The sequence below is a fragment of the Myxine glutinosa genome, chromosome 7 (assembly GCF_964187855.1).
Source record: "Myxine glutinosa chromosome 7, kmMyxGlut1.1, whole genome shotgun sequence".
Classification (NCBI taxonomy): Eukaryota; Metazoa; Chordata; class Myxini; order Myxiniformes; family Myxinidae; genus Myxine; species Myxine glutinosa.
Window position 1 is genome coordinate 72,908,773 of NC_136267.1, and position 11,065 is coordinate 72,919,837.

The 11,065-nt window shown below is 43.9% G+C and overlaps 1 protein-coding gene across 4 annotated transcripts in view; it reads left to right on the forward strand.

Moving 5' to 3' along the window:
- Positions 1-1,322, forward strand: part of C7H15orf39 (chromosome 7 C15orf39 homolog) — a 30,480-nt gene extending 29,158 nt beyond the window's left edge. For all 4 annotated transcript variants that reach the window (XM_068122526.2, XM_068122527.2, XM_078781865.1 and 1 more), the window contains one exon: positions 102-1,322. In XM_068122526.2, the coding sequence (XP_067978627.2) occupies positions 102-685 (584 nt within the window). In that variant the 3' untranslated portion in view covers positions 686-1,322. The remainder of the gene's footprint in view (positions 1-101) is intronic.
- Positions 1,323-11,065: the final 9,743 nt, after the last annotated feature.

Genomic DNA, 11,065 nt, shown 5'->3' on the forward strand with positions numbered 1-11,065 from the left:
TTTTTATTTAATTCCCCTCAGATATTTGTTGTTGTACTCGTAAATGTGACCTAACAGTTGCGTGGATTTGTAAATTGAGATTTTTTTCTTTTTCTGTCCAGGGGAGAAAAATGAAAATGAAAGCACGACGTCTGTGTTGCAAGACAACACGAAAGCTCAGTCACCGGATGAATGCTTCGATGGTGAAAATGAAGCATGTGTAGATGGGAAAAGGCTGCATTGTTCAACTGAAGCCATATTTGAAAACAAGTCTGCTTTTGCCGAGAAACGTTCTGATCATTCAATTGTATCTTTAAAAGTGCCGGTCGACCAAGATGCAGGTGAAACTTTGCACGATGCAGAATTTGCTTCTGCCATGTTTAAGACTGCTCCACATGAGTCAGGTAGTTGTATAACATTGCACAAAGATTCTTCTGCTCGGGAGGATCGTCCTTGCATTGTGCATTGGAAAGCTTTAAAGAAAGGCGACAAATGCAAGCATCTTTTGAAGGACTGTGCCAATTTAAGTCAAGTGTTGGTTCCACACATTGAAGAAATGGGTTGCTTTCAAATTGCCCGTGGTTGCTCGGTGTTTTTAAAGAGGTTGCCATTGAACAGCAAGAAACGGGCTTTGCCAAAGAAGGTGAAAAGCAAAAAGCCTTTGAAAACCCGACCATTTGTGGTGAAATTACTCCAGGTTCATTGATTATGGACAGTAACTATATGTTGGAAACGTTTCTCATTTGTTGTTGTGTCAATTGCATGTTCCTTGAGACATTTCCTTTATTCCTGAATATTAAGTATCCGATTGCTCGTCTGGAACGATTTGTCTAATTTGTTTTCTGGATCTGATGGTGGGATCGTGGGTACTACTTGGGTAAGGTTGGGGAAACGCAAAATAGATTAGTTATTTTATGGAGAAAGAATGGCCTTGCACATTATTTTGTTTTACATTGTACAGTCCCAATGTATTTTGCTTTTTGTGTTTTTTTTAAAGCCCCCTCTCTCCAGTGTCCTTGTATATTCTTTCATTTTAAAGTCACACATGTACAACTGCACAATACATCAAGCAGTTTCTCTATTGTACCTGTAGCTCTGAACATTTTAACAGTTTCTGCGCATTGCATAATTGTGGGTAGTAAATATATGTGAAATTACTATTTCTGATTGTATTCCTTCATCTTATTGTTTTATATTTTCTTTGGTCTCCATTTTAAAAATATTAATTATTGCACTATACTTATTCTCCAGTGGACCTTACTGAGGGGAGGGAACAAAAGGTCATTTGGGATGCATATCCATCAGGAAAAGTTTTTATTTTTGAATAAACTGTTTGCATTTTATTGGCTTGTGAGGATTGTTCTGTGCATCAAATTCATTTGAATGCAGGTTTTGCATTATAACAAGAGGGCTGGCAGGATGGCCTAGAGTTACTCACATTCGCCTCTACGTTGTCTAGCCTGGGTTTGAATAGTCTTTCCACATTGGAGTCCCTCATCTGTCTTGTCCATGTACCTCTGTCTGGGTTCCTGGCATCTTTGCTGCTTTGAGGTTGGTGTGACTTCTGAGTTTTTACTGTCCTTGTTCCAAGCTGGCCTCCTCACTGATCTTTTCAATTACCAGTTCATCTGTAGGATTCAGATCATCTAGGTATGGTTTCATCTGGAACTTCACATTGTTGCTCAGTAGGTCTGTGCTTAGGGGTCTGAGGAATTTGTTTTGAATCAATTCATGCTTAAACTGTTTTTCAGCTTCCTTCTCTTTTGAAGCCAGCAGCAGCTCTCCTTGAGCTTGATGGCCTGAAAGAAGAAATTCTGTGCAGACTCTCTCGGCCCCTGTGATGTGTTCACCAGTTGCTCGGTTGTGTAGACCTCCATGTTTCGCAAACTCAGTCCTGGGCAGACTGTTTTAATTACTGCATCAATAATCTGATTCCCCATTCTCATACTGATGCTTGTCTCAATGTGGTGCATGAGGTTGGTGTAAGACAGCTTGTCGTTTCGACCCCCTTCCCAAATTTGCCCGTGAATTTTGAATTATCGTCGAATTGTCACTTCTGAGTTTACTTTGTGTGGATGCTCGGCATTCGGTTGTGTTACTGTGCCATCCTTCCAGTTTTAGTCTGAGGGCTCTAAGATCTTTCTCCAACGCCTCTCTGGACTCCTCTTGGGACTTCTGCAACCAGCAACATTGTGTATTCATGAGCTCAAACTGATGGCGTGTGACTGTGTTTCCACGCTCTTTGTGTGCTCCACGTAGTGTCTCCACAAAAGCAAATAAGTACTGCACATGCTGTTGTGCTTCAACCCATACCTGTTCTTCAAAAACATCTAACTCACGTTCCGTGGCTGATAAAATCGCACCAATTCTTCTGTCTCAAACTTTCATCTTATTCACCGGAAAACATTTCAAACTATAACGGCACTCAGTAGAGAGTATACCTCCTCCAGGTGAACAGTTTACGTTTTGTATCCCAGAGTAGACCACAAAATCAGAATACAACACCAACAACAACAGGCATTTCATGTACATTTCCCTGCTAGAGCGGGGGTTAGCCTTGCGGTCCCCATGACAATCTTCTCCATTTTGCTCTATTTTCTGCATCTCTCCTTGTTAACCCCCTTGCCCGCATTTCTTATTCCACCATCTTTAGCCAAGTCTTTCTCAGTCTTCCTCATCCTCTACTTCCTTCTACATTCATTTCCATCACTCTTCTCAACCAGTCACTTTCATCCTTCCTCAACACATGACCAAACCATCTCAACCTGTTTCTCTTCACAGCATCCATCACAGGCTCTGTTCCCATCATCTTTTGCAATTCATCATTTGTCTTCCTCTCTCTCAACGATACTCCACACATCCACTGAACCATTCGCATTTCCACCCTTTCCAGCCTTCGTTGCTGCTCTACGTTCATTACCCACGTCTCGCTCCCATAAATCATAACACTTCTCACACATGCAGCATACACCTTTCCCTTCAGCTTCAATGACACTCCCCTCCTCGTCAGCACGCCACTCATTTCCCGAAACAACTTCCATGCACATCTCACACTAGCAACTGTTGCCAGAAAATCACAATACGGAATCGCATTTAGTCAAAATCGTCCATCCACAACTTTTTCACATATCCTGCTTTGTGTCGTTTTTGGCTCTGTTTCCCAATGGTGAAGAATCACTTTTAAATTTTACAAGCCGGATCCGGATCCTCACCAAAATTGAATTGATTCTTCCATGTCACACATACAACCTGTCCACCAAGTTTCGTCCAAATCCATCCCTAATGTTTTGAGATATCCTGCTATATGTTGGTTTTTGCCCCATCACTTAATGGTGAATAATCACTTAAATAATTCTCATATCCGAATCTATATTCAGATCTTCACCAAAACCGAATCGATTCTTCCTTGTCACATACACAACCGGTTCACAAAGTGTCGTCCAAATCCATCCATAATAGGCCATGGGCCAGATATGGTCCTCGTGCACCCCCCCCCCCAACTCTACCACCCCATATATTTTTGAAGCACTCGGGTCCCCTCAACATGAAATCAACTGGTAACAGTAAATAAACTGGTTCTTACTATTCATTTTTCACATATTTGATGGTACCCTTAAAATATATCTTTTCCGTGTCGTTATGTTCCCTGAAATGGCTGAAAGTGGTCTGAGTTATATAAGTTATATATCATCTGAAAGGTAATTATCTGCTGGTCATTATAAATGGCAAATATTTTAGATTTAGTGTTACCATTGGCCTCAAAAATCAAGTCGAACAGCTGTACCCCATGTTTCGCTGTGCCAACGCAACACAGACTGAGATATTCGAACTTATATCTTCAATGCAGCCACACTAGACTTGATTGACATTAACAACAACTTTCTGGACATTCCTCATAAAAATACCTTTCATTTGATACCAAATATGTCTTCTTACCAGTAAACATCTATCAGATATGACACCGTAAACAGCCCGCAGGTGTGCCGACAATTGCCGCATATGCTTCCTCAGATGATCCACGTGGTAACACTGTGCTAACTTTCAACACAATTAAATACGAATTGCTAAATTCACACACAATCACACCTTATTTGTTACAGTATAACAACATTGCTGCTTTCTAGCTGAGCAACATACAATGCTCTCAAGTCTGATAGTTTCACAACCTCGTGGCTATGTAACACCTCCTTATCTACAACATCACAAACTACTTCAAAAGCTTTCTTGTGAACTTCTTCTAGTTCTAGCTGATGCTAGATTCTAGCTGATGTTCTAGCTGATGCTAGATTCTAGCTGATGTTCTAGCTGATGCTAGATTCTAGCTGATGTTCTAGCTGATGCTAGATTCTAGCTGATGTTCTAGCTGATGCTACATTCTAGCTGATGTTCTAGCTGATGCTAGATTCTAGCTGATGTTCTAGCTGATGCTAGATTCGAGCTGATGTTCTAGCTGATGCTACATTCTAGCTGATGTTCTAGCTGATGTTCTAGCTGATGTTCTAGCTGATGCTACATTCTAGCTGATGTTCTAGCTGATGCTAGATTCGAGCTGATGTTCTAGCTGATGCTAGATTCGAGCTGATGTTCTAGCTGGTAAATTTCTGAATAGTAGCGAGTGGTTGACAAAGCTGCTTCATTTGCAACGTGCATGTATTCCTGTAACTAAATCGAGGTAAAGTGTGACTTAATAATATATTGTCAAGGAACAATGAGCAATGGAATGATATTTCACTCTCCAATTAAAGCACCTTCCATGACTGACGATGTCTATCAATGCGATCATTTCGTGCAGTTATCGCGATTGTCGGCACACCTGCATTCTGTTTGAAGTGTCATATCTGATAGATTTTTATTGACAAAAATACACATTTGGTATCAAATGAAAGGTATTATTATGAAGAATGTCCAGACATTTGTTATTAATGTCAATCAATTCTAGTGCGGCTGGATTTGAAATATTAGTTTGAATATCTTAGTCTGTTACGTTGGCACAGCGAAACATGGGGTACAGCTGTTCGACTTGATTTTTGAGGCCAATGGTAACACTAAATCGAAAATATATGCCATTTATAATGACCAGCAGATAATTACCTTTCAGATGATATATAACTTATACAACTCAGACCACTTTCAGCCATCTCAGGGAACATAACGACACGGAAAAGATATATTTTAAGGGTACCATCAAATATGTGTGAAAAATGAATAGTAAGAACCAGTTTATTTACTGTTACCAGTTGAGGGGACCCGAGTGCTTCAAAAATATATGGGGTGGTAGAGTTTGGGGGGGGGGGGGGGGTGCACGAGGACCATATCTGGCCCATGGCCTATAACGTTTTGAGATATTCTGCTATGTATCGTTTTTGGCTCTATCTCGCAATGATGAAGAATCACTTAAAAAAATTCTACTAGCCGGATCCGAATCCAGATCTTGAACAAAGTCTAATCATTTCGTCGTTGTCACATACACTACGTTTCTGCCAAATTTCGTCCGAATCCTTCCACAACTTTTTGAGATATCTTGTTCACAAACAAACAGACATGGGTGAAAAGATAACCTTCATCCACCTTTGGTGGCGGAGGTAATGATTACAGGCCTCAACTAGAACGGCACTCAGTAGAGGGCACAACTCTGCCTGGTGAACAGTTTACGTTTTGTATCCCAGAGTAGAACAGAAAATCACAATACAGAATCGCATTTAATCAAAATCAATCACAGGAATCACCATAGGTCCAGTCTTTCATACCCTGATGTACCCCTCGTTTTTGGCCATATCACTCAATTGTGAAGAATCTATTTAATAATTCTACCAGCTGGATCCGGATCCAGATCTTCATCGAAATTGAATCGATTTATTCCTTGTCACACACACAACCTGTACAAGTTTCGTCCAAATCCATCCATAACTTTGTGAGATATCCTGCTATTTATCGTTTTGGCCCTATCTCCCAATGGTGAAGAATCACAAAAAAGGAAAAAAAGATTTCATATCCGAATCCATATTCAGATCTTCACCAAAATCAAATCGAATCGTCCTTGTCAGACCCCCAACCGGTCCACCAAGTTTCGGCCAAATCCGTCCACGACTTTTTGAGATATCATGCTATATATCGTTTTTGGCCCGATCTCCCAATGGTGAAGAATTACTAAAAATTCTAGTAGCCAGATCCGAATCCGGATCTTCACCAAAATCAAATCGAATCGTCCTTGTCAGACACCCAACCGGTCCACCAAGTTTCGTCCAAATCCGTCCGCAACTTTTTGAGATATCCTGCTATGTATAGTTTTGGCCCTATCTCCCAATGGTGAAGAATCACTTCAAAGGTCCCATGTAATTCAAAAGTTTCTGGTTATTTATATATTAACTTGACCTTCCTAGTGAAGAAATCACCCGTTTCTTTTTTTAAAATCAACAATGGGATAATTAGACCAATATTTTGAACATTTGTAGTGTTTTTCACAACTTGCTATGCCCCACCCATAAAAACAGTGGAGTTCAGCGAACCGCAGGTCACGTGACCGGTGACGTCACCTCCAGAACGAAGTCCATGCCATCTCGATTCGCTATGCTTCGGCCCGCGATCCGTTCCATGTAATTTGTATGTACTCTACTTTTGATTTATTTTGCTTGATATTGATCTGAGGAATTCTGAGACACATGTGTCACGCCTCGCCTCGTTGATAAGCCCGCAAGGTCGCTCCGTGGAGCGGCCTGCACGTATTCAACTATGTGTGAATTATATAATTAACAACTCACGGTCTGAGGTAACTCGGCTAAAAATTATCCAATTTGCACCCAATAAAGTTTATGAATGGTTGCACAGACCCCTACTTCTCACTAAAAGTGGAAACAGAATGTAAGTCGGAGTTAAAATAAGTGTTTGATTTGTATCAAGCAAATGCATGTGGAGCGTGCTTGCGAGGGAGCTGCGTTCTGGAGGTGACGTCACATGGATTACGTCATCGGCTTTGAGGTATGGGCCAGAATTTTTAGGGGCGTTCCCAAGTGGTTCGGTTTTCTTTCATTTGTAATGTTTCAGAGTGAATATAACAAAAAATCAATGCCATATTTGAATTCACCATCAAAAGACTCATTTGGATGACATCAAATGCATTTTGAGTGAGATTCCGTGTCTGTGGACCTTTAAATATTCTAGTAGCTGGATCTGAATCCAGATCTTCACAAAAATCTAATCATTTTGTCCTCGTCACATACCCGACCTATCCACCAAATTATGTCCAAATCCGTAAACAAAGTTTTGAGATCTTTTGTTCACAAATGGACAGACAGAAAGACAGGGGTGAAAACATAACCTCCATCCACCTTTGGTGGTGGAGGTAACAAGCTGGACCCGGTGTAGCTCATTCAACACAGCGCTGGCACTCCTGCAGCTGTTCGAGATTCATCTTGGACAACAGCTCTTGCTATGTGGCGAGTATCGTCATTGGCCACGAGCCGGTGTTTGCAGCACCTCGGTCTCATGGTTTTTCCACATGGGGGCATGTCCATCAAAACGGATTTTACCTCTTCGGGTCTTCTACAGGGCACCTTACCGCCATGGCCCACATCACATTTTCACATTCAGCTCGCATCACTTTTTTTTTTTTTTTTTTTTTTTCTTTTTCTTTTCTTTTCTTTTTGTATACTGAATCGAGGCTCGTGAAAGAGCTAACATTTATTTCACAAACAAATCAACCAGACAAACAAAACATACAAAAAGAGGGAGCGGAAGACAAGATGGGGAGAGAAGGGGAAGCACACAACCACAACATTTGAGAGCAGGGAGAAGTGTGGGAGGGAGAGGGCTTGGGGGCAGGAGGTGTGGGAAGGGGGGGGGGGGGGGGTGTGGGAGAAGTATAAAACACAAGGGGACCGAAATTAGCGGGGGTAGAAAAGATCAAGGTTTTGGATGGGGGAGGATAAGAGATGGTGGTGAACAGCTGTTTTAAAGACCTGGAGGGTGGAGTGGGATTGAAGAGAGTGAGGGAGTTTGTTCCAGAGGCAGGAGAAAAGAGGAATGAAGGAGTGAAGGTGAGCAGAAAGTCTTGATTTTGGCAGTTTAAGCATAAGAGGGTTGCAGGCAGATCTTGTGCGACCTGTAGGAATATTTGGGGGACAGAGCCCAGCGAGGGCTGGGGGGGCAAGGCCAGAGAGGAGTCGGTAGAAGACGGAAAGACCACCAACCTGCCTGCGGTGAGTGAGTGAAAGGCCCTTGGAGTTAGCTTCATCGCGGGAGATTCCAATGATTCTGAACGCTTTGGTTTCAACAGCGTGAAGACGGGCTAGGTGTGAGGCAGGAGCACCAGACCAGAGGGGAGAGCAGTATTCCATAGAGCTGCGGATGAAAGCCTTGTATGTGGTGAGGAGCTCAGGTGTGCCAAGGAAGGACTTCGCATGACGGAGGATGCCCAGTCGGCGACTGGCTTTGGAGGCCAGATTTGAAATGTGGTTTTCCCAGGAAAGATCATGGCAAATAGTGAGACCCAAAAGCTTGAGTGACAGAACTTCTTGGAGAGGATTATTCAGAAAGTGGATGGGAGGGTTTTCCAGTCGGTCTTTTCGGAGAGACCGTAAGAGTGTGAGATTTATCAGGATTGAAAGACATGTTCCATTTGTTTGCCCAGTCTGTGATTTTGTCCAGGTCTGCAGAGAGTGAGGAGGCTGCAGACTGCCGATCTGAGGGATGAGGAATGGAGCGACAGAGAGTAGAGTCGTCAGCAAAGAGATAGAGAGGATTTTCAAGAGAGTCAGAGAGATCATTGATGAAGACCAGAAAAAGCACAGGGCCCAGAACACTACCTTGGGGAACTCCAGCCTGAACAGGAAGAGGAGATGAGAGAAACCCATTCAGGGCCACACGTTGACTACGACCAGAGAGGAAGTCCGCCAGCCATGCGTGGAGATTTCCATAGATACCAAAGGAGGAGAGGTTGGTGAGCAGAGCAGGGTGCCAGACCGTATCGAAGGCACGTGAAATGTCAAGGGAGATGGCTCTAATTTCCCGTTTGGCGTTGAGGACCTCCATCCATTGTTGAGAAAGCAGAAGCAGCATGTCCAGAGTAGAGTGACCAGGTCTGAAACCAAATTGATGATCAGAGATCAAGCCATTGGAGAAGAGGAAAGATTTCATATCTGAAGCAATGATGGATTCCATGACTTTGCTGATAATTGGGAGAAGGCTGATTGGTCTGTAGTTGCTGGGATCTGTTTTTGCACCTTTTCTTGTGTAAAGCGGTGATGTTGGCTGATTTCCAAGCAGATGGCAGATGACCTTGAGCAAAAGAGAGGGTGAAGAGAACAGAAAGAGGGAGTGAAAGAGCGGAAGCACATGATGTTAGGACCCGTGGGCTGATGCCGTCAGGACCAGTTGCAGAATCAGAGTCGAGGGTTGACAGAAACTTTTCCACCTTGTCAGGAGGAAAGGACACAGAGTCCAGGAGCAGCTGGGTACGACTGGGTACGACTGGGTACGGTGGGTACAGAGAGGGATGGGTTTGGGACACAAGATTTAGAGGCAAACACAGAGTTGAGGCATTCAGCTTTTTCACGTGCGGAGTCAGCCGTTAAGCCGTTTGAGGTGAGGGAGGGGATGGAGGGGGAACAAACACCAGAAACAGATTTGACCAGACGCCACCAGGATTTGGAAGAGGGAGACAGATAAGAGAGTTTGGTCTTGAGAACGGTGAGATATTGTTTCCTGGCTCTCCTGAGGGTGGACACACACTTGTTTCAGGCTTTGTGAAAGGAAATGAGATTTCCTTCCGTTGGATTTGCTTTCCAGGAGACGAAAGCAAGTTGTTTCAGGGCAACAGCCTCACCACAAGAATTCCATGTACCATGGACGGGAGGAAGGGTATGACAACTGAAGACGAGATGGGATAAATCTGTGCATGAGAGAGAGCAATTTACTTTGAAAGAATTCCCAGGATGAGTTGATGTCAGAGGCGGTAGAGATGGGAGACCAGTCCAGTTGATTGATGGCTGCTTGAAGACCGTGCCAGTTGGCCTGAGTGAAATGCCAGACTCGTCGACGCTGAGGAGGCTCTCTGAGAATGGTCAGAGAGATGTCCACTTTGACAAGCACATGATCAGATGAGCCGATTGGAGCAGAAGAAGAGCAGCAGACATTTTCAGGGAAGTTTGTCATAACCAAATCCAGAAGAGAAGATGCTCCGTTGACTGAGATCCGGGTCGGGAAATTGACAGATTGTGTCAGTCCCAGTGAGTCGCAGAAGTCCTTTGCTGAAGAGCCATGGCTGGTGAGAGAGGTACCCACACCCAGCCAACTGGCATGGTGACAATTGAAATCACCACATATGAGGAAGAGAGAGTTGGGATGGGTAGATAGAAGTTGGTCCATATTATCAGACAGCGAGATGTAGATGGAGTCATCGCTGTTTGGTGGACGGTACAACACACATATTAACAAAAGGTGGGAGCGAAGGGGAAGCCGTAGCCAAAGGTATTCCTGGGGGTGAGGTGGAGAGAGGGCAGTGGAAGAGAGTGAGGAAGAGAGTTATTTATAAAGATAGCAACCCCACCTCCAGGACGAGGCTCAGGTCTATCATACCGGAGGAGGGAGTAACCTGGGAGAGATACCAAGGCATCAGAGACATCATGAAGGAGGAAAGTTTCTGTTAAGCAGATCACATCTGGTTTGTCAGAAGCAACCTGTATGGAGAGATCAGTCAAGTTTGAGCGAAGGCCCTGGATGTTTGAGGTCCATACCGTTAATGAAGAGGAAGGGGGAGCATCGGGTCCAGAACAGGGGGGGGGGGGGGGGGAGGGGTAGGGTAAGATCTGGAAGAGGAGGAAGAGGTAGGGAGAGCTGTTGAAGGTGTGTCAGAGATTTCAGAGATTTCAGAATAGCTTGGAGAAAGGGAAGAATGGGGCGGACAAAAGGTTTGATGGAGATTGGGTGAGGCACAGTGAGGTGTTATTTGAGGAGGGGGAAGAGCGAGGCAGAAGGTTGGGGGAGATGAAGGTGAAAGTTGGAAGGGGGAAGAAGCAGGGAGGATGCTTTGAGGAGGAGGGGTGAGAGGGGAGTCTAGGAGGGGAGGAGCGAGGGAGAGTCTCGGAGGGGA